This window comes from Fusarium falciforme, chromosome 8 (genome assembly GCF_026873545.1).
Source record: "Fusarium falciforme chromosome 8, complete sequence".
In the NCBI taxonomy this organism is placed as follows: Eukaryota; Fungi; Ascomycota; class Sordariomycetes; order Hypocreales; family Nectriaceae; genus Fusarium; species Fusarium falciforme.
The window spans coordinates 1520344-1543828 of record NC_070551.1 but is presented as its reverse complement, the minus strand read 5'-3'; the positions used below and the strand labels follow the sequence as shown (position 1 = coordinate 1543828).

The 23485-nt window shown below is 54.3% G+C and overlaps 5 protein-coding genes across 5 annotated transcripts; 2 read left to right on the top strand and 3 right to left on the bottom strand.

Moving 5' to 3' along the window:
• Window positions 1-290: 290 nt before the first annotated feature.
• On the bottom strand, window positions 291-2110 carry NCS54_01031300 (Sphingolipid C9-methyltransferase 2; the record flags this gene model as incomplete). The annotated part of the gene is made up of 4 exons (XM_053155627.1): window positions 291-506; window positions 561-1312; window positions 1363-1849; window positions 2000-2110. 4 exons carry the CDS (start codon window positions 2108-2110, stop codon window positions 291-293), a joined length of 1566 nt encoding a protein of 521 aa, XP_053011602.1.
• Window positions 2111-3959: 1849 nt separating this feature from the next.
• NCS54_01031200 (Hypothetical protein) lies at window positions 3960-4887 on the top strand (the record flags this gene model as incomplete). Its single annotated transcript, XM_053155626.1, has 3 exons — window positions 3960-4412; window positions 4468-4634; window positions 4695-4887. 3 exons carry the CDS (start codon window positions 3960-3962, stop codon window positions 4885-4887), a joined length of 813 nt encoding a protein of 270 aa, XP_053011601.1.
• An 8632-nt stretch (window positions 4888-13519) lies between these two features.
• On the bottom strand, window positions 13520-14143 carry NCS54_01031100 (Hypothetical protein; the record flags this gene model as incomplete). The annotated part of the gene is made up of 1 exon (XM_053155625.1): window positions 13520-14143. The coding sequence occupies one exon, from the start codon at window positions 14141-14143 to the stop codon at window positions 13520-13522; it is 624 nt and encodes a 207-aa protein (XP_053011600.1).
• A 2838-nt stretch (window positions 14144-16981) lies between these two features.
• On the top strand, window positions 16982-18164 carry NCS54_01031000 (Hypothetical protein; the record flags this gene model as incomplete). Its single annotated transcript, XM_053155624.1, has 2 exons — window positions 16982-17230; window positions 17295-18164. 2 exons carry the CDS (start codon window positions 16982-16984, stop codon window positions 18162-18164), a joined length of 1119 nt encoding a protein of 372 aa, XP_053011599.1.
• Window positions 18165-18365: 201 nt separating this feature from the next.
• Window positions 18366-22641, bottom strand: NCS54_01030900 (Peroxisomal biogenesis factor 6; the record flags this gene model as incomplete). Its single annotated transcript, XM_053155623.1, has 3 exons — window positions 18366-18960; window positions 19007-22391; window positions 22470-22641. 3 exons carry the CDS (start codon window positions 22639-22641, stop codon window positions 18366-18368), a joined length of 4152 nt encoding a protein of 1383 aa, XP_053011598.1.
• Window positions 22642-23485: the final 844 nt, after the last annotated feature.

Genomic DNA, 23485 nt, shown 5'->3' with positions numbered 1-23485 from the left:
AGCACTCTATCAGCTCTGCTGTCTCATATCCTCCCTCAACGCTGCCGTTATCACGTCTATCGTCGTAAAGAAACATGAAACTTCCCAGTCACATCTGGACCAGCCCTGACCGAGTCAATCGGCCAAGGGGGCGCAATCTGGGACATTTATATGGATAGATCTAATTCCCAATTTCCGTCATCAACCAAGTGACAATTCGATCCCTGGTTCTCGTCGGGCATCCCAGTTGGACACCTTGCTGCATTCTCAGCAGCTCGCGAGGGGCTCGCGTCAATCTCTCAGCTGCACCTTTACAGGTACTCAGCAGGAGTCTTGACGTTGTTCTTGGCGGCCCAGGCCTCAATGTCGGCCCGGCTGTTGTTGAGAGCATCCGACAGGGCGAACTGGGTGGGGACACCCTCAATTCGGTGTGTCGAGTTGATGTTCTTGACCAGAGTGATCTGGAAGCAAGTAGCACTGCCCTGGCGAGAGATGATGGTGGAGTAGGCAAGGAAGTACTCCCAGATCTGTACGTCAATTAGCATTTCATTATCTTGCAACACCGCCAGGAATCAACTTACGCGGAACCATCGCTTGCCGTACTTGGCCTCAACCTTCTCACGGTTGCTCATCCAGTTGCGGTACCACCTCCAGAGGGTAGCAGAGTAGTGGACACCGATGGTGTCAATGTGCTTGATCTCAAAGCCAGTACCCTCAAGCTTGTCGACAACCCAGCCCAGAGGAGTGGAGGCGTCGGCACCAGGGAAGATGTACTTGTTCATGAACAGACCCCAGGTGAAATCCTCGTACTGCCAAGCCTTGCGGAGACCAGCGTACTGGAGGAAGAAGACACCATCATCGTCAAGCATGTTGTAGACCTGAGTAAGGAAGCCGGAGAAGTGACGGATACCAACGTGCTCAGACATCTCGAGCGAGGTAATCTTCTTGTAGCCACCCTCAGGGACGGGAATATCACGGTAGTCCATGCAGAGAATCTTGCTCTGCTCCTCAGGAATGCCAACCTTGCGCATGGCGCTGTTGCCCCAAGCGGTCTGGTTGCGGCCAAGAGTAACACCGGTGACGCGAGCTCCATACTGCTCACTGGCAAAGCGGGCAAGGGTACCCCAGCCGCAGCCAATGTCGAGCATGCTGTCGCCCTCTTCCAGGCCGATCTTCTCGCAGACGACGGTGAGCTTGTTGTCCTGGAGCTCCTCAAGAGTCTCCTCGCGGTTGATGTTGGAAATGATACCAGAGGTGTAGATCATGCGAGGACCAAGGAACCAACCGTAGAAGTCATCACCACGGTCATAGTGATCACGGACCTGCTCCTCGTCTATGCCAGGTTAGTCGCCGTTGGTAGCAGTCATGAGCGCAGATACATACCCTGAGAACGAGTGTGCATGATGACCTCGGGGATCATGCCAAAGAGGAAGAACTTGATGAGGCCAATGGTGAAGCGGAAGCTGGCCCAGTCATGGCGGTACTCCATGACCTCGAGGCAGTCACCCTTGAAGTCGACCTCGCCGTCAAAGTACATCTCGTGGAAGGTCTCCATGGGGATCTTGTTGTGGCCGCGGTACTTGAGGCGGTCCGACTCCTTCTTGAAGTCGAGGTAGTACTCGACAGGGCGACCAGGCAGGCGAACCTTCTCAGTCTTGCGGGGGCTGATGGAGGAGATGACCAACCACCAGACGGCGAGGAGGGGAAGGTCAACGATGAGAGCGAAGAAGATGGTGGTCTTGAAGCCACCACCGACCTTCCAGCTCATGTACCAAGGCACAATGGTGAGGATGGAGATCAGGACATAGTTGTTGAAGGTGTCGGCGCCAGAGCCGTCGGCGGGAAGAGGAGCATTCTTGATGGCGGGGAACTGAAGACGGGTGTTAGAATTGTGGTGAACAAGGCAATTGGCGTTGATATCGAGAGTATTAGGGTCCAATTGACCCCGAGCCAAGCTTGGAGTAGCTCGTCAACTCTCCCAAAAGGACAGCAAACATCATGGAGCGGCGCAAAAACTCACCCTGGTAGTGGGAACACCGCAGTCCTCGAGCTTGTCAAAGTCGGGCTTGGGGTAGGCGGGAGTTTTGACAAACTCAAAGTCTGCGCCTGTAACGTTGGCGGGCTTTGCCATGGTGTCGACAGATCCCAATGGCTTACCAGAACCTCGTAGATGTTGAAAAGAGAGGAAAAGATGGTAGGAGGGAGAGTCCGCTCTTTTTTTGAGGGGACGGGATGGGATGGGATATTTCGTGGGGGAAGGGGAGGGAGCTTTGACCCTGGAGCAGCGCAGAGCAATTGGATTGTCACTGCCAATTGAGAGAGGGGCGGTGAAAAAAACAGGGTCCTCGGCAGCTTCTCGGAGCGTCCATTGGTTGAGAAAGGCCACGAACCCCCCTAGATTTCCATGATTAGCGTCGGTAGTGAGCATTAAGGTGTCCTCTCCAACGCCCAATTATAGGGGCATGCTGCTGCAGGCTGCTACCACGGGGTTCAATGGCGGGCAGATCAGTGATTGTCTCATGGAAGAGAATGAATTCTAAGCTTCAATTCATGTCAATTGATCATTCATTGTGCTGCTGTTCATGCTCTTCTCCATCACACGCATCAACTGCTTACTGACTTGCTTGCTTCAGCTGCATGTGTGCATCCATCACCACCCACAACCAATCGATCCAGCCTCAATACGCAGGTACAGATTCCACTCCAGCCAGTCATTCTTGCGTTCATCGTCGATCCGACCAAGGCCCCAGCCCCCACCAGCCTCGGTTTCTTGTTGCTCTCCCCCTTTTGATATGCGCCTCACGAGAACCAAACGGGACCCTGCCACGGGACTTTGGAATCAGCCTCATTGTTTTCTTCTTGAGAGGCTAAAACGAGACGAGGAATCGCGGCTGCCTAGCTTTGCGAGCTGCCTTGGCTCCATCTCCGCTCAGCTTATGCGCGACAGAACTGCAGACCCATCCTTGGCGGCCACCCTTGATGTCGCATTCGAGGATACGTGGCTCTTTCAATCAATTGAGCCCAAATGGATCAAATTGAAAGCTAGCAGCCCTCTTCAATGAGCCCCTTTGCAGCATCCATGGCAAGCACAACATTACCTCGCAAAGGCGCCTCTCGCCTAAGGTAGCATTGGACCCTTGGGATGTCATCAAGCCCCTGCCGTCCCCTTCTGCAGCAGCCTCTGCAAGATTATCTGCAGGTATTTCGCAACCTGTCCAGACGACACAACACCGGCCAATTTCCAAGCTCCGTTGCCCCGCCTCAACAACTTTCGGTGTCCGAGGCCCCGAATGTGTCCCCTTGGCAGGTTTAGGGTCTGGTACCCTGTGAAAGAGACATTTTAGCAAATCCAAGACACGGAGCTCCAGAACAGCCGCTGTCAAGAACACGGGGTAAGGCTTCCGCAAACCAGACCACATTGAAACTCAAATCTGGAGCCCTTGTTGCAACTGTGTCGGATATCCCCGATACTGGGTCCCCAACGCTGTGGGGAGGGCCTTTGGATAACGGCGTCCATCTATATCCGTACCCGGAACAGAGGAGCGAGCTTTGAGGCGTCGCAGATGTGGTTTGCTGTCAAATGACGATCCGTCCTTACCAATCCGTACACAGACTTCTGTGGCTGGAGAGATAAGCTTTTGCCAGTCCCCAAATTCATCATCAGGCCCCAAAGATAGCCTCAAAGCACGACCGAGCTGCCGGGGTCGCTGAGACACCGCCCAGACTGGAGGGATGCCAAGCTTCGACATGGGTGGATTCTCGGCTTACATAACCCTGCCAAGAGCACCCTGACAACCACTCCTACCAGCGCCCAAACCGCCGCAGATCCTGTGTCATCAGGGATGACACCTGCAACTTGGGGTTCCCTCCTGAAGGCATCGTGAAGCAGTCATGGGCCGTGGCTGAGGGCTGGCCTCGAAACTTCTCGAGGCCGAGACGGCCTTGCTGTACCGACCTTGTTTCATCGAGCACGTTTGAGAATGGTCGTAACCTCGGTTGATGCTGAGAACGGGATATCCCACCGCACACCAGGCTGCCCAAGAATGCATATAGACCTTCCTCTTGGCGCCTTGAATCAGCGTATTGCGTTTCTTTTTATCATCGCTCGCAGGTTCGGCCGTATTCTTCGAAACTTTCGTCTCCGTCTTTGTTGGGTTTTCCTCCCAAACCAGTGCTGTTATTTGAATATTGCTTGCTGGCCAAGCATTCTCCGGAGACATCCTTTGAATTACCGTTTTGTCGACCGTTTCTCCCTCTCTTCCAACATCATGCATCTGATCAAGTCGATCCTTTTCGCATCTTTGGCTGCCTGTAGCACGGCGATGCCCAGCCGAAGACAGACCAACGTCTTGCAGGTCCAGGACTACGCGCAGTTCCAGATTTCCGATGGAGTTGCAGGAAACGCACTCCAAGAGGTCGCCGAAAAGTTCCCGGTCCGTTTTTTGCCAAGGTTCGATGTCGTATTGATTGTGGGCTTACAAACCCCAGGTTGAGCAATTTCGGGCGAACCTAGCTGGAGTCAGTCAACAGGATTTGGAGATCCTCAAAGCCGCACGGGAGACAGCAGAAGCCGCCGAAACAGACGCGGGCGGTTTCAATGACGCCATCGCCCAGGTCGGAGAGGATAGTGATGATGGAAAGGCGCTGCAAACTGGGTGAGTCTGCCACAAAGGTTGTCTGGAAGCTGACAAGATAAGGGGCTGACGGCGCAACAGAAAGATCAAGAACAAAGTGCTGAAGCTGGAACTTCAGGTGCTTGCTCTCCAAATTGAGCAGGCTCAAGGCGATGATAACCAGGAGAAAATCGATGAGGAGCAGCAGAAGCTAGATAAGAATGTGGCCACGGACAAGGAGAGCGCGGGCGACCAAAGCCAAAGCGTCAACTTTCAGGGTTCGTCACAGCCATGACGAAGAGACCCTCGCTCTCGGAATGCTCTGCCGAAAAGGAGGTCTGGGAGATGCCGGCTCCCCGATTCCCGGGCCCAGGTGATGTCAAGAGGTTGAAGCTGGCGTTACACAAGCAGGCGATTGCCCCGAACTTGAAGCGCTTGTTTCGGGGGCGGGGCATTAGGCTTCGATACCTCCAGACAGCGACAGCGACAGCTGTCATCCGATGGTTGATTCTACGATGGAGGCAATACCCACCAGGAAAGTCGAGAACAGCTTGGCAGTCTGTAACAATCAAAAGCCGCTGCGACTACAGAATAAACCCTTTCTTGGCAGGCACGGACACGATCCATTGAAACCTTTTCAACAAATGTGCCTGGGCGTCGAGTCGATGAGGCTGGATGTCGGCTACAGCTGCGAGTCATTCCCTACCCAGAAACGGTCTAGGGATATCGATGGACCTCGCCACGAGGAACTAAACACGGCATTACAATGGTATTAACCGCCAGATTCCACTCATCGTAGAGCCTTTTCAAAATCGTGCTCGTTAGTGTTAGTGCTTGTGCCTGTTGGAGAAAGACATGACGGGCCCCTTTGTGAAGAACCCGGCCGCGGCATGTATGGATTTGGAAAGTACCACCCCGGGCAAGTGAGAGCAAGTGCCTGCCTCGTAACGGAGAATTTCAAACTCTTAATCTACTCTTTCCTTATTAGGTAGCTACCTGCCGACTGCAGATGGAGTGACACGGCACGTGCACCCTGCTAGCTAACCTCTGCTTTCCTTCCCTTCCGATCTCTGATCCGCAGCCTCATTCAACTACAGCTGTTGGCCTGTATTCTGCTTCTTCCAACCAAGGCAGTTCTAATATACAGTCTCTCCTCTTTCAGACTTCTCGAGCTTGCATCTTTGCAACATCGTCTATACTACAGTCTTATAGATTCCACGCCAAGACTCTCGCCGACTTCCACCCTTCCTTGATCTCCACGGGCAACACCTTATCTTGCGATCACTCTCCCTAATGACATCCACTCGGCCCCCCCTCGGTCCTCTTCATTAGCGTGACTCGGTACTTGACACTTTCAAGATCCACAGCTGCCATGCATGGAGCTTCTGTGCCGATGACCTCTCCTTCCTAGGAGAACGGTTCCATACAACAGCCCGAGGCCATCCACTCCGACCCCAAAGAAGTCTCCGCAGATCCCCAAGTACATGACGAAAATTCGCTTGGTCCATACTCTGGCGCCTTAGAGTCATGCCCGAACAGTCTCGACTGTATCTGTCGTCCAGGGTCCCCCCACGTGCGATTCTCTGACAAGGTCCAGACGTTCATAATCGGCGGAAGTGTATGACCCATCGCTTGAAGAAGTAGTCTGTCCGAACTGACAAGCCTATTCCAGTATGGCGTCTCTGACGATCTAGAGCAGCCAAGAGAGAGATGCATGGATCCTACCAAGGTACGCTCATCGCAGCAACCGCAGGGTCTTTCTCCAATGTACTGACTGGTCATTTTAGGGAACAAGGCCACGCACGTCGCTAGCCTTCAGGTTGAAGTGGCTCCGATTCCCGAGCAAGCGGGGACATCAGTGTCTCACAACCCACCTCATGAGTGCCCTTGCCGCCTGCACCATCATTCTTTTGACCTTCGTCTTATACGTCATTATACGATTCCTGCATGCCAAACCCTCCGGCAATTGAATGTCACAAAGAACCATTGTGGATCCAAATGGACCGGCTGGAAACTGACTACGGTTAGTTCTTGTTCCTCGCTAAGCAAGAAGTAGGTGGTATAACACGACTGATATTCATTGTATTAACAGTTTACAGCAGGTCGACTTGCCAATGCGCCATCCGAATGCAGGCCCGGTCGACTCCTAGGTCACGAGGCGCCAGAATAGGCATACAGCAGCTTGGTCAACTCATGTCGTTCCCTCAATGCTTTGTGATCTTCAGCACTGCCCTGTGTTTCCTCGGCCTTATGAGTATCATCGTGACCTAGACCCAGTCCACATCCGTGGCCTGGTCATGTTCTCTGCCCGTCCGCCAACGATTAACTCGTTTATGCCTGTGATTTCTATTTTCAACCACCTGACATCTAAAGGCTGACGTTATCACATATAGGTACTCCTCGCTCTGTTGACAAGGGGTCATTAGTAACCTCAATTACTCGCCACAACACTACATTCACCTCCCTCAAGAACATGCGGGCATACTAAACAGACAGCACTCAGGCCATGGCATTACTAATGTTACTTCGTGGAGACTGGTCTAGGTAAAAAGAAGCTGGCTGGATGGGACGGAACAGAATATGCAGCCGCGTGGTCGAGACAACTCACACAGCCACCGACTTAGACCGATGCAGCCGAAAAGACGTCAACCTGCCATTCTGGTGCTGTTTCTTGGCTGCCCGTCTCCGATTACGATGTGCGTGTTGGCATATTGCCGAGATTCGGCACCTTGCATGCCCAACAAGCGTACCGGAGTGCGGTCCCCCGCGGCCGTGATTCTAGGAAGAGCATGGCTCGCCACAAAGAGTTTCTATGGCCATATTTTGATTTATGGCGGGGTTTTCGATGCCAAAGAGGGATTACAAGTACACTCTCGACAGGTCCATGGCGAGATATGCGCTTCGTCACGGGAACACAATATGCAAGTATCCACGAAGGGTATTCACTCAGGGATTCGTTCCCCCGTGGTCTATGGTCTTCTATAGCACTCGGCACCCACTGTGTCGCATGGCGATCGTGCTGCAGGCCCACAGGTACAAACAGAAACCACTGGGCCATCAACTCTCAGACGCGGGGATCCGATATGTGAGGTTATGCCCGACGTCCTTGCCACCTCACCCCCGCCTGACCACGCATGAAGCATGCAGTGCAGTGGCAGCGAAGACACGGCAGAAACCAAGACATGCAGCCGCTATCTTGCATGACACCCTCACAAGACATGCCTTAATTTCTTCGAAGACGCGAACCCAGAACGCCCGGGCCTCGTTGGATCTTGGAAGAAGGTTGCATCTCACCCCGGTCCAGGCGAATGAGATGGCGTTCTCAAGGTTCCTGGCCGATGATGGCCGGCGCTAGGGCAAGCAAGAAACACCATGACAGGCTTAGCCTATATCAAGATGAGTTGTTCTGCCGTTGACCGCGGGCTAGACGCAACGACCACTGCGGCGGCCCGCAATCTCATTCGGGAACCGGCATCAGTCAACTTCCGATGCTGCCCAGCAATGCGACCTGATGGAGCGAGGAGCCGACTGGACGGGGCGGGGACGGGGACGGGGACGGAACGGGTGAGCATGGAGCTGATGTCAAGGTGTCTGGGCCGACATGGCCGTGGGTCCCCGGACCTGCGTTGAACGACACCAAGGTGAGCCGATTTCTACTGCGTTTCGCATGTCATGCCAGATGGGGAACTGATTGTCAACTTGGCAGGTCGACGGAGTGTGGTGTGTATCTCAGCTACACATGGATACAATGATCATAAATGATGCTACGACATGAGTGGCTTGGAAATGCCTGGCCTGGGCTGGATCCTAGACAACAACAACCCTGCTCTTGGTATGGATATGGACCGCTCCGTTGGTGCCCTGTCCCATGTCCTCACGAGCCGTGGCAAGCAGTCCGTCTTTTTCGGATTCTCACGCATGCTACATAGTAGTCGGAAATCTCACCCATGAAATTACCTCGGCCAACCACCTGATGCGGCGTATGGTATGTCATCAACCAGGCGGTCTTTGCCGGCGGCAAAGACGTCTGCTGGGCTGTCACACGCAGACTCCACCATAATCGAGACGGGCGTGGTAGTCGCCATCGCCATCACCATCGCCATCACCAGGGCCGGGTTCTCAACGCTTTGGGTAGTCAGTCTGGGAGGGTACCGGGGCGTCCAGGTAATCGAAACAGGAAACATGTTGTCACACGCATCTCACTCTCATCACGACACCCGGGAAACTCTTGCTGTGTGTAACACAAACAGACAGGGGTCAGGTGCGTCCAACCGCAGGCCAGGGAGGATCGATCTTGGTGGATCAATGCAGCTTGACGGACGCTATGAAGCTTTGAGATAAGGCCGTCTCCCGATCACTTGGTGTAGTTTCAAGTGGCCGCCCCCGGCCCAGGGATTTGTGGCTCTGCACGAGAATGAGGCGCTACTTTCAACCTCAACCCGTTTTGGCGGAGGCCGTCGTTGTCGGCCGAGAGGGCCCGCAGCATGAGACGCAGCAAACAGACCATGGATACAGACAGAAGTAGCGGGTCGCGGCAGGAAAAAAATTGCAAACGAGGGACCAGAAATGGGCGAATCTGGCCGGCAAATGTGTCCCCTCATGGACCATCCCCCACACGAGTATCCAATAGCGAGGTCCTAGGAGCAGTCAGATATCAGTTTCCAGAGCCCATGTCACCTTTTCGCCAGCAGTATTGACGCAATGCTGGGATAAAAGACCCCCGGCTAGGCTCTCTGGACGTGTCAAGTTGCGGGGGAATGGCCAAGCTGTTGGATGCCGGGACCTTGAGGGCGCTGCAACTCGTGCAAACCAGTCGAGGCGTACAGGGAACTGCAGTGCAGTGCAGTGCAGGCTCTGGACGATGCGCCTCTCGTCATCCGTCATGCAATTCCCTCGTCACTCGCCCAAGGTGGCTGTAGGCGGGACATAGGTGCATAGGTACTATGCTCAGGTTTGAGGCGGCTGGAACGAGCAGAGATGGTGTTCCTGCTCGCGCCACCCCCGATGGAACGCAGGCATCCGTTGCTGCGTCACATACTCGGTGCAGTGCAGTGCAGGAGAGGAGAACAGAGGTCCGGTAGTAACCTCGCCGTCGCATCGCCAAGGACAAAGGAGCGGAATCTCCATCACATCGCATCGCTGCCCTTACTGCACCGGGGCCTGACATGTCCTCTCGTGCCCTGCTCTGCTGGCCTCCTGCTGTTTGCTACGTAGTGCTCATCCCATTGTTGACATGGTAGCTTGGAGCTGAGGTTGAATCACAGCAGGGCAGGGTGGCTTCCAGAAACAAAGGGACTGAGACACCTGGTAAGACCACCACCACCCACCACCACCCACCAACCTGGGATGCGCAGGGCGGAGGATTTTCCAGCCAACTACATGGCGTGCCTGGCGACACTGGAACGCTGAGTACCAGTCGCTCGGGGCACAGGCTGCATCGTCTCTCCTGCGGCCGTCTCAGCATGGAGTTGGACTCGCAAGTAAGACGGCGTTGAGAAAAGAGAGAGGAGGAAACTCGTCCGATGACGATGATGGACAGAGTAGAGAGGGCCAACTGAGGGTCCCCCCTCCCCTCCCCTCCCCTCTCCAAGGCCACAGCATTCCGGGGCCCAGAGACCCCCGTCAGGGCTACGAGCCAATATCCATAAAAGCCGAGAGTCCCGCTAAACGGGCTCTGGGTATGAGAGCGCGCTGTGCCTCTGCAAGTCGTTCGTTCTTTCGTCAGTCCAGTCCAGTTCAGCCCTACATAATCACAGTCAGCCCCCTTCCAGTTACCAACCGTTAAAGCAAGTCACATTTGTCAAGAGCCTCTTCCCTGGTCGTCTGAGTATAAGCAGAGAGGGTCCTTGTCGTCATCGTCCTCGTCCTCGTGCTGCACTAAGGGACAACTTGTCGATTCCTCGACTGGTATATTAGGGGTAGGCTTCCCCCTCTACGGAAGGCCGAAATCTATCACTTGTACCTATATTCGTATCCGACACGAGTCAACAAGACACAACGACTCACTCACACGGGCCATTGAAATCGACACAGTGCTCCATGACAGCGGTGGCAACTCCAATGACCAAGAGCAAATCAAGACAGGCCTGCTGGGACATGATGCCACCTTCAACCAACGCAAAGTCGGTACGAGAGCTGCAGGGCCCGGTCAACTCAGCCAACGGCCTCTGCGGACATAGCTCCGTTCACAATTGTTACAACCTTGCTCAGCCCAACAGCACCCTCTGTCAGATGTGCGCGCAGGGGCAATGCTCTTGAACGGAGATGCCGATATTTAGCGTCTCACGGCCCATGGAGTATCCTCTTCAGTCTCCGGGGCTGGAAGACGACACGTCTTGGCCCCCGCACCGGCTCCGGGTCCCAGATCTCAAGAACTCATATCATTAACAAGAGGCAAGAACGCCAAGGACACAGCAAAAGCGAGCTAAGAAGTTGGACCCGGAGCAACGGGACAGATACGCGGGAGTGGTAGCGGGTGGGACCGTCCCCCAATAAGACAGGGTCTCAGCCAAGGAAACCCAGGCAAAACCGTGATGCCCACGTGTCTGGGGGGGTCAACTGCCGCCATACCGACAGCTGAGCTGAGGGAGGGTTCGGGGTATGGAATGATGACGCGGGTGGAGGACCAGGGGGGGTCGAGGGAGGATAAGACCACAACAACACTGAGGAGAAGCAAAGGCAAACAAAAGACGATAGATTTCACAACAACGACAGAGGCGACAATGGGTGGGCTAGGATGGTGGAATGATCAAACGGGGATATCAGTACTCACAAGGACAACCAAGGATGCATGGGAATGGTGTGTAATAGCAATAGGGCAACCAACTACCTTACTACTCTGCAAACGTTTGATAATGCCGACTCTAATACCGGAGAGGATTCAGCCACGGCGTCTACTCCCGTGGTAATCCCACATGAAGACCACGCTACCGGGTCGAGGAAGCGAAACAAGCAGTCGAGCCGGGGCCAGTGAGGCTGGAGGGAGGGCCGTGGTTGAGTCGAACCGACCGGGGAGCCAAGCGACCCGCTCCGGCTGCCGGTTCATCGACAGGCTAGTCGCAGTCCCGGAGGAGAACTAAGACGGAGAATCACGACGCTAACATGGACCTAACCAAGCCTCAGACCCAGGCACATTCCCCCGAGCGCCAGCCTGTGCGGGTGACATGTTGATAGCCTCTAGCTTCACGTGCAGTTAGCACGACTCGACGTCCAAGCGAGGGAGTCTTGAAGTCCGGAGCCGCGTGTCCATCGGGGTCCAATGCGGACCGTCGAGTGACCGTACATGACGGGGAAGACCGGGGGACGGACGTTTAACGGATGCCGAGAAGAGGAGAAAAGAGGAAAAAGCAAAAAAGAAAAAAACGACATGAGGGGATCTACAGCAAAACTTACTCGGGAGATATTAAACAAGTTGGGAGACTAGGGAGCGGGAAGACTTGTGTCAGAGCGGCATATCACACCCAATGCAGCTCTGGCACATTCCCACCGCCAGCCTCATATACCTACATGTGTATATACGTATATACACATGTATATTTACGAGAATCCAGAGAGAGGCCAAAAAAGGGAGAAACAATCATCCCTAATCTTGGCGAGTCCGTCTCCAAGGACTTGGGTCTGAGAGGGGACCCCTTTTTTAGGTGATGGGTATTCCGAGACATGTGCTGGGGTTCTGACTGGGCCGATCTTGATGGGAGAAAGCTGCTTGAGTCATTTCAGGTCATATTGATGCAAATCGAGCCATTCATGTCGGTTTGTAATACATGACAATTGCTCTCGGACGGCCGTTGAGAAAAGCCTCTGCCGGAGCGGAGAGCGGAGGCGGAGCCAAACTCCGACGGTCCCGTCAAGGTGGCTTGTTGTCGGTCCGTGGCACATGCAATGAGTACCCATAGAATGAGGCTAGTTCGGTAGAGCCTCACCGTTGGTTGTGTTGACGTTATTATTCCTCCTCTTTGTTGGCTTCAAGCAATCATCCGTCTGTCTTCCCTGTGCGGCTGAGTGAGCAAACATCAATGCGGGCACCCACACAGAGCCTTTTGCATATGCAGCAAGCCAGAAACGACCATCAGCCCGACGGTGAGAAGGGGGGGGGCAAAAACTCGTCACAGCAGCTCGTGTGTGCATGATAATAGGTTAGGTAGTTCTACCTCTCTTGTCGGTGGCCACGTGAGAAGGATCGCCCTCACCCACATGCCGGATATTTAATATCCGCCGTGGAGATGGCTAAGATGCATGTTTGTGTGTATGTGCGCGCGTGTGTGTGCTTGTCTCAGCATGACATGGATGAGGAGAGACTCAGGTCTATTCGACATGCGAGTATGGTTACACTCATGCGTCTGGATGACATTGACTGTCTTGTCTTGGTTGGATACCACAATGAAAAAAAAAGAGGAACGCGTGCATGGGTGCGTACCACCTCAGCTTACCTTGTCTGGGGCTTGCGAGGCGGAATGTGCATGTTCCATACAGACCTGAGTCAGCTCGTCAGGGTCATTCTATGTTCGAGGCTTATCGCAGAGCATCACTGATTTGGGATCAATTCCACGACTAGAATCACATGTATGTATCTTTGTTTGTATTGTATACTGTTATCTATACTCCAAAATGTCCCGAGGTATCCATCCCCAGACCAAGCAACGCGCATGTAGATAGTCACATCTACAAACCGTGCCTCAGAAAACTCCACGCTGGTATCCATGCGCCGGTTCCGATGACCTGCAAGGGATCAAAGACTGCTACGCAGTAGCCGCCAGGTTGTTTGTTGTTGAAAAGAGTTGCCTCCCCAGAAATATGTCCGCTCAAATAAAATGGTCTCCAAACGTCCGTCCCCAGAGAAGTTCAAAAAAGGTATTCACAAGAAGTTGAAAGGGGCAGATGCTTGCACACCTACAACTAGATCATCAGTCCAAGAATGGATGAGGCATCTAGTAGAGGGCAACGAAAGCAGCCACAAGGGCGGCACCCAGGAAGCCAGACGAGGCAACGAGACCGTTGGCAGCGGCAGTGGGAACGGTGACAGGAGCAGACTCAGAAGGAGAGCCACCGCTGGGGACGGTAGGGGGGTTCTCAGGGTTCTCGGGGTACTCAGGCACGTTAGTGCCAGGAACGTTAAGCTTGGTGGTGCGGGTGACGGGAGCAGTAGGGCCAGCCTTGGTGGTGGTGTTGCCAGCAGGGTAGAAGGTCGTCTTCACGCTGGGGACCTTCTTGGTGCTGGTGCTAGAGGTGGAAGTGGAAGTGGTGGTGTTGACAACGGGGATCTCGATCGAGGTGGTGGTAGGAGGGACGTAGACAGAGGTCGAAGTCTCAACCTCGGACGAAGTGGTCTCGGCCTCAGAAGTAGTCTCAACCTGAGCAGTAGAAGTCTCAACCAGAACCTCGGTCGAGGTGGTGGTGCGGTAAGGGCAGTCCGACACAGTAGGGTTGCACTGGGTGAGAGTGAGGACCCTGGTGGTGGTAGAGGTCAGAGTGGTGGTTGAAGGCAGGCCGTAGTCCTGGGCAGCGGAGAGAGAAGCGCCAGCGGCGACGACGGTGAAGATGGTGAAGCGCATTTTGATGTTTTGGTCAAAAGTACAGTGAGTGCTTTGTTGATGTCTGAAAAAGACGGTGTTGACTCGAAGTAAAGTCGAAAGCGATTCTTGTTTATTGCGTTGAGCAAAAAGGAGAGAGTCGTGCAAGGCACAAAGATTGTGTATCAAGAACCGTTTGGAAATGAAGGTCTAGCACGAAGCTGCAGAAGTGTCGTCGAGACAGTACAAGCGCAAGGTGAGGAGAGAAACAGGAGGGAAACAAAACAAGGTGTGGAGGGCGGATATCCAGCCTGACTTGTAGTTTTCGCATCTGGCAGGGCGAGCGAAATCTCTGCTTACAGAGGCTCCGGGCCCCCTTCGTCAACCCGCCGAGAATCCTTCTGGTGCGCTGTCACCTCATCGCCCCCGGTTGGTTGGCACTGCTACCGGTCCCTGGAAGTTCGACCTAGCCCCGGCATCCAGGCAATCTTGCTCCCAGAATGGTACCCTGCATCCCCTTCGCAATGTCATGATTGGGTCCAAGAGAAGGCGGCAACCCGGCCGAGGATCGCGGAATGCCTTCGTGGCTGCATCTCTGACTGGCTTGTTCCTGAGCTAGAGCCCTCATCCCGGTCAAACTTTGCTCAGGCCCCGGTCCGCTCCCTGCAAGGGCGCTTCGGCTGCTGGGTAGCCCTGGCATAGGCCTTCGGCTCCTGCCAGCGCACCAATCAGATATTGCGCTCGTTGACATGGCCACGTTTCGCTGGGGGCTTGATGGGTCTCGGAGCCTGGCCAGCACAATGACACTCTTTTTAGCACTCTCCTTTTGCGTGGTTTGTGTGTCCTGAGGTGGTGGGACCGCGGCTAGCCAATGTCGTCCTGGTGAGTTGAAAAGAAACGGCTCGTAAGTCGTCGAGAGAGAGGTCAAAGTCTAAACCACGCATTTCGAGCCGAGGGAGAGAAACTAGAGTCCATGTGAGCCAAGAAAAGAGGTGAAAATTTTGCACGGCCAGGTCTTGTGTGACCCTGACCTGGCCCCCCGATGCAGCTAAGACAGTTGATTAAGATATTCGGTTGCATCGCCGGACATTCAATTTCCAAGACCCATGGCAAGGCCCAGGGGCGTCGTGTCCAGCGTCCCACGATGCTGTTCCCCGGCCAAGGCTCTGAAACGCTTGGCCCGGACGCCTCTGACGACGTAATTATCCCGCCATGCAGCGTCAAGGCGATGGCCAGTTGCTAGTAGCAGAAGAGTCTCATCTTGAGATGCCCCTCTCGAGTCGAGTCAAGCACCTGCGCTTGTGGTGAGGGACATGCGACCGTTTGCATGTCTAGGCTAAAGTGTGTGCGCAAGGTTTGGGCTACCAGCCAGAGAGTCCACTGCGGACCAGTACTGACTGGCAGCCACACCGAGAGCCAAGACAAGAGGCAAATGGCTAGTCAGGGGCCGGCGTGTTGGGAGCGGAGCGACACAGCAAGACCAGGCTGTTTAGCGGCATCCTCTCACCGATGTTGTGAGCCGCAATACCGTCTGTACACAGCATGAGGGGAAATGCGAATGGGGAACGACACTCTGTAGGTAGACTTCTAATCTCGGTCGTCCTAAGCCAGGATCAGGGAGAGATGCGACTATCATCTGCAGTCCCCCGTATCGATAAATAGATGGGGGCGGGGATCGACACGAGGTTATTGTGCCGTGGGCTCAGCTCAGCTCTCAAGGGTTTGCTTGCGGCGGCAGAGGGTACAGTATGGTACAGGCCACTTGGCTATCTTTACCTCAATGTCTTGAACTTGGAAGACTGCTGGCCTCTGGCGATGGACTTGGCGCAGGAGAGTTGGTGATTTGCCCGCGAAGCGTTTCAGCCCGCGTCACGGGAACGAGAAAGATGTGCTGTGCTGCGTTGTCCATGCGTAAATTGCTGCCATTTTTGGGTGGTCTCCCAATATAGGTACTGTAATGAGGAGTCGGTGTGGGTTCGGCTGCGGGCTCTAGGTAGATGACGCTTGCGGTGAAGGGATCTTCCAGGCATGAACGAGGAGATGATCAAGATTGAGAAGATGGAAAACAGGATTCAAGGTGAAAAATAGAAGAGGAGAAAGAGATGGGTTGGAGACGAAAAAAACAGAAGGATGAAGGAAGGGAGAGCTGACGAATGGTGGGGAAGACGCCCCTTCCTTGTGCAGCTTTAGCCAGCTCAATACGAGTCTGTGTCTGCAGAGAAAAGATACCGTACCAACACAGGTATGCAAGGAGAAGACGATAACGTGTTTACCACCCAAAAATAGGACAACTTGTTAGGTAGTTATCCTGTGAGGCATCTATAAAGGCATGAGGCCCATCACCAACCTCTTTGTAGGAACCTCTTTGTAGGTGTGGGCAACGCAACTGGGGGAAGCCAGCCATCTGGGCAAATGTCTATGACGTCCAATGTTGGAGCTGGTACAAGGGATTGCGCGGCTTAAACTGTTCAACCTCCAGATGGCAGGCCAATGCAGACAACTACATCCATTCCCATTCAAAATTGACTCTTTGGAACTCGTCTCCCTGCTATTTCGTCATCAGAAACGGCTGGTACCTGAGATTCAACTCAGCTCAGGCACTCGGAGTTTGAAGGATGGACCCCTTCTGTGCCCCGCCCCCGCATCATTCCCAGTCACCAGCCTCATTTGGGATTATTTGGGGGGGCTCAGGAGACGGGACCTCCATCCCTCTCGTCTCCTATTCTTCCATGCAGCTACCTAATTACCTTCTGTACCTTAGCTTACGTAGCTCCAAGAACCTTGCTCTTCCATCAATAACTATCAAGACTGACACTTATTGACTGCGACAATACACCCATCTACCTACCTAACTAATAAACACCCTAATCCATCTCCAGCATGTCGAACCCCTTCTACGACGATCCCGCCCTCTACATCTTCACCTCCCTCACCGCCGGCTCCTCCCACATCGTCACAGCCACCTCGCGCCTCGAGACCATCCTGCGCGCCAACCGTATCCCCTTCAAGGCCGTCGACATCGCCTTTGACGACAAGGCCCGCCAGCTCTGGGGCCGGAGAGCCGGAAAGGATGAGAGCGGCCGCGTGAGGAAGTTTCCCGGCCTGGTTCAAGAGGGCTGGGTCATAGGCGTATGCGCGACTCCAAAACTTTGCTTTTCCTCCCATGATGCGATATGACTGACGATAGCGATAGGATATTGTCGAGATTGAAGAGTGGAACGAGTATGGCGAGCTCAAGGAGCATGTCAAGATCTACTACGACGAGAACACCATCCCCAGCATCCACCAGAAGCTGCCCGACCCTCCGCTAAAGAAACCCATCTACCCGAACCCCGTCCCTACTCAAGCATCTCAATCTCCGGTCGGAAAGGCCGTAGCGGCAGCAGCTGCTGCTAAGGCTGCGGCACCCAAGGCCGCGCCCGCCGAGAAGCCCAAGGCCGCAGATACAAAGAAGGAGGAAAAGACGCTTCCGGTCCGCTCCGTCGCAGATGAGGCTGCGCAGAAGGCCAAGGACCTTCGCCTGAAGGCTCTGCGGGAAAAGGTCCACGGCAAGGACGGCGCCAAGCCCGCCGCGGAGAAGGCGGAAGCAAGCAAGGAAACTCCCAAGACTCCCGCCAAGGCTACCCCCTCCAGCAGCAAGACCGACGGCCTCCAGTCCCCCACGTCCGGTTCGTGGACAGAGACCGATGCTGCTAAGAATGCAGTCCAGAGCCCCACGAGCGGTACTTGGAAGGAGACAGGCGCTGGTTCCCTGTCCTCTCTAAAAGGTGCTACAGTTTCCGCGGCGAGCAAGGACAAGATCAAGGCTGTTGAAGCCAAGACAGCGATCAAGGAGGAACCTGAGCTTGAGAAGAAGGCAGAGAAGAAGGACTCTGATGACGACTCGGACGACGATAGCGACGAAGAAGAGGACGAGGATGAAGACGATGACGATGAGGACGACGACAACGACGATGACGATGATGATGATAGCGATGATGACGATGACGAGAAAGAAGTCAAGAAGCCTGCAGCTGCAGCTGTAGCAGCGGAAAAGGACAAGCCCAAAGACGCCAAGAAGTAATCCACACCAACATTAGAACAAACCCAAAGATAGTTGGCATTCTCGCTCAATACTGGAGCTGATGATGTACACGACTCTTTATTAGAGCCTCAGTTAATATCCCGCCGGGGAGGTATATCCAACAAAGTCTAGTAGTCAAGGCGCAACCCCTTTGCTCGCTCATTATACAAGGGCCTATATAGTCAGAAGATCCTCACTCATCTAATACAACCCATCGTCGTCGCTCGCCGTGCCGTCCTGAAAGCCCATGACAGCCTTTCCCTTGCCCTTAGATCTTCCATTAAGATCATCAACCTCATCCTCCTCGTCAAATTCATCATCACTCGTCAGGGCAATGGCCTTGCCCTTACCCTTGCCTGCGACAGCTTTCCCTTTGCCCTTTGACGACGTTGATGCACCTGACACAACGCGCTGGGGCACCGGGGCGGGCTTGTCATCCTTCTCTTTCTCCCGACCACCCTCAAACATGGCCCGAACGCGCTCATAGTGGGACAGCTCGCCAGCGCTAACACTAGGAACAAGTTCATCGTTGGCAGCCAAGAAGTCCTCCTCTGTAACCATGACAGCAATGTCCTCCGGCGTGGCATAATGATCGAAGTAGTAAGCGGTCGAAATTGGATGCTGAGTCGCTGGGTCAGCGTTGATAGCTTTGATATTGGCGTCCACAGCTGAAGCTTGGCGCGTAACGGCCTTGAGCATGGCGTCACTGCAAAGAGCGTAAAAGTCGGCACCAGTGTAGGTGAATGGAAGGCGCTCTGCCACAGAAGCGAGAGAAACTGACGGGTGAAGAGTGAACCTGAGAATACATTAGCATCAAAGTGTGTCAGAAACATACTACTCACTTCCTTGTCAGTGCCTCCAAGATGGTCTGTTGCTTGTCGTTCGTGTCAGAGACGCCCAGGTAGAGCATCTTGTCGAATCGACCAGGTCGCAACAGGGCAGGGTCCAAGAGGTCGGGTCTGTTGGTCGCGCCGATAACAAAGACACCACCACCCGAATCATCGCCACCAGACATGCCATCCAGCTCTGCCAAGAGCTGAGACACGATTCGGTCCATAACACCGCCGCTGTCACCCTGGTTACCTCGCTTCGGAGCTACTGAATCCAACTCGTCAAAGAAGACGACGCAAGGTCGAGCATCTCGGGCACGCTGGAACACGCGTCGCACGTTGGCTTCAGACTCTCCGATGTACATGTTGAGCAGCTCGGGTCCCTTAACACTGAAGAAGTTGAGACTGTACTCGGTGGCGATCGCCTTGGCAAGCAGCGTCTTTCCGGTTCCAGGAGGACCATAGAACAGAATACCCGATCGCTTCTTCATGCCCTTCGCGAAGAGCTCGGGGCGCTCCAGCGGCAGTTGAATGGTCTCGGTGACAGCCTCCTTGACATTGTTCAGGCCACCAACATCGTCCCAAGTGACGTTGGGAATCTTGGGTGCGCCGATTGAATCAGAGAAGTTCTTGCGAGCCGCCTCCACGGCGATATCAAAGTCCGACTTGGTCAAGCAGCGTGCAAGAGGGCCACCAGCAACCTGGACGTCTCGCACAGTAACGGTTGTTTCAGCGTTAGTGTTCTTGATTGAGAGCTTCTCGAGGCGAGACTGCTGGGCGATTGAGGCTCGTTCAACAACGTCTACCAGATCACCTGCCACGAGGGCTGCAGTCTTCAGGGCGATCGAGTTGAGATCAATAGAAGGCTCGAGGCTCACGCCTTTATCACTGATGATAGACTTGAGGATGGATTCACGCTCCGCCTCATCGGGTGCTGTCATCTCAAGCTCATGCGTGAACAGTCCTCGGACGCCATCGGGCACCTTGTCAACCTCGTTCGTGGTGGCAATGAGCACTCGGGTGTCCTCCAGAATCTCCTTAATGGTGGCCTCAATCCGGTCAGCGGTCAAGGCCTCGATATGCTGGAGAAGCAAACCGCAGCAATCAGAGCCACAGCTCATAGCACGTTCTGCTCTTGTTCTAAGGAAGCCTTCTGTCTTAACATCGCTTCCACTGCCACTTCCCTCGCTCAGGATATCATAGGCGTCAATCGTATACGTATGCAGGCCCATATCAGAGCAAGCACTGGAAGCGAGAGTTGACTTGCCGATATTGCGATGCGTAGAAGTCAGCAGGATTGCGACGGGTGGCATCTTGAGATGAATTGCCCTTGCACTCGTGGCAGCAGCAATCAGCTCCCTCAGCTGACGCCTGAGGGGAGAAACGTATGGCAGCTCGGGCTCCTGAATCGCAGGAGGCGTAGATTCAGATGCTCTCCTGGGTGTCTTCTTGAGACCTAGATAATATTGCCATGTGCTCTGCTTGATACCAGGTATCCGGCTTGTCTCAAACCCTGAGCCGTGCATGGCTACGGACGAGCTATCGATGCAAGCAACAGATCCCCAGAAGGCATCAGCAGTACCGTCTTCGTCCTCATCGGCCTTTTGAATCTGGATATGTCCAACCTTGAACCAGGCGACACTGTCGAACCTCGAAGGCTGCTTTCCGGTCTCCTGGCCGCCTGCGGTGAGTGCCATCACATCATCCACCTCGGAGCCTCCAGCGCCGGGCATCTCCTGGAGCGTGCGGCCAAGTTCAGCATCGACCGGCACAGCGATGAGATCTCCACTCCGGACTAGACGGATCTTCTGCGCAAAATATCGCTTCAGGCCACCCAGCACGGCGGTCTGGAATGCCCTCTCTGCGGAGATAGGGGTTCGGATATGGTGGATGGTAATGTCCCGAGCATAAGGAGGCCGCGCTGCGCTGGTGAATCTGGGGATGGTACCCTTGCCTTGGTAAGATGCCTTCTTCAGGGGGGAAAGTCGAAGATAGGAAGCATCGTCAAGATTGGCGAGGAGAATTGGAGAGGCATAGGCCGTAGGGCTAGTGGGTCGCTGGATTTGCGACTCAAAGAAAGACAGTCTTCTTTCTCCGTGCTTTGCACTTGGAATCCTCGTCATAGGTCGCTGAGAATAACCCTCTGGCAGACCATATACTCGAACAGGTCGCCACTTGGCAGGTTCCGAGTCTGCCTGTCCAAAACTTCCCAGGCCAAAGGCGCCGAATCCATTGGCAGGGGGCTCCTCAGCAGCCTCAATTCTAACCCAGTCGCCAGAAAAGCATCCTATCCTAGTTAAGGACGATACATCGACATAGATTCTGGCTTCCTCGTCATCTTCCAGGGATGGCTTTGGGTGAAGCAGATCTGAAGGAATCTGCTTCATTAGGCCCTGAGCCTTGAATAGTCTGCCTCGTGGTCTATCCGGTCGAGCAGTGGTTGCGGTAAAGTTTGAAAAGACAGAGCCAGGCGTAGCAATGCCGCTAATGCCGCTCACCTTTCTGCCACGCAGAGTGCCCACAGTCATTGGTGTTCCCGGTTGTAGCGTCGAAACTCCACTTGCATTGGTCGTGGGCAGAGTCGGAGCTTGCAGAGAGATCATATCATCCATCGAGTCGTCCGATAATTCGTCCTCTTCAGAGCCCGACAGATCAGTTTCGGTTTCAGTGGCAGACTCCATCCCTTCGGTCGTGGTGCCTGACTTATCCCGGTCCTCAGCAGCAGAGTAGAATTGGTCGGTGCTGGTATCGTATTCGTCCTCGCGAGCGCCATTGAGTTGCTGGCTCGCTGATGCGACGCGACGGATCTGCTTGGTGTGAACACGGCCGCGCATAAGAATGATCTTGGTTGACTCGGTCAGGATACCCTGGGCGACTGGCTCGCACAGCATGATCTTGCCCGGGTTCGGTGGCACATGGGTGAGAGGATGCGGGGGGAGGGGAAGTGGAAACAAATCACCAGAGTGGACGACTTTTAGACTACTCAGAGCAGCTCTGAGAGAAGTCACAAGACGCTCCTCTGGCGAAGAGTTGCCAGCGCTCTTGCCCCTGCCGTTGGTAGGATGGTCTCGATAAAATGTGCCCTCTCCATTCTCAAGCCTCTTTGTTAGTTCGCTCTCCAAGCTCACAAAGACAGTTTCAAGCGGTACGGGAGCAACATCGAGGACGAGAATCTCGATTCCACCTCGACTATGGCTCGACAGCTTGGACGGAGCAACCTGTTGCAGGGTTACGGCGAAGCTCTGGAGAGAAGCGGACGAGGGCGAGAATCGGACGGTCGATGGGGAGAGAGTAGAAGACTGTATTATCGGGACAATTGACCACGGACTATCGGCCGGGCTCGCGTTTGGCGCCCATGGAGCGATCGCGATATGATGGATGTTATTCTGGGCGGCGCCTACGCAAATCCTGGGTCAGTAACCTTCTAATGCGGTGTATGGGTTGACATTAACATCTAGGTACTGAGGCGACATACCATCACTAGTATTGGGGAAGAGATCGTGGAAAATGTCCTCGGACACAATGCCGACATCGCTCTTGATATGGTCATCGAGGATGAGCTTGGCGGCGATGGATGGCTTGTCTTGACGACGTCTGCGGTTCCGTCGCTTGGCCGAGGTCACAACGGATCGAGATGAGCTTGCCATGTTGATATATGGGTTGAGATACGGCGTGGGGTGGTGATGATGGAGCTGGCGGTCGAGAGATGGAGCTTCAGGCGCAACGCGGGGATGGTTGCATCGCGATCCGGAGCTTCTGGAGGGATGGTATAGCAAGAGATGCAAGGAGAAAGTGTTAAACAACACACTCGGGACACGCAGTCACTTTAGCAAGAGACAATTGAAGCGACAGGTGAGGAGTTTGTGCCGAGTCGACGTTGTCACGGCCCCAGATTCCGAGGTGCAAAGCGGTTGCCTTTGCGACTGGAGATTGGAGATTGGGATGTGGCTTCCGTTTCGGCTGCGGCTCAAAGCGACCGAGAGGAAGGGGGACAGAGAATTTGGCCTCGGCATTGGCGCGCGACACGGGAGAGAAGCGGTACGTACCCCGACCGACCGCGGAGCACGGGCGCGGGCACGGGAAGTACGTACCGGCTCTCCGGGGTAAAAAAAGGGTCAGCTGGTGAGACCCTGGATTGACAGAGAAACAACAGTTAACAGATCAGATGCTATTATTGCATGTGGTGCACTATGATCGTATTCGTGTAGTCAGTCTAAATGAAACTAATATGATACTCTTATTCGGAGTCTTTTCCATCTATCGTCAGTTTTGTTATCTCCTGGTGAGGTCCAAAGTTCACGATGACGCTCCATTTCGCCACAGACACTTCAAATCATTTCCCCAAGAACAAGATGAAGCCGCCACTCAGATATCGGCGCCGTCACTGACACGCAGACACGTCCAAGATTTTTATCAAGTCCAGGCCTTGGTCGTTGGCAGTGCAAATTAGCTCTTGCAGCCTGATCGGCCGGAACTAAACCAGGCGTGATG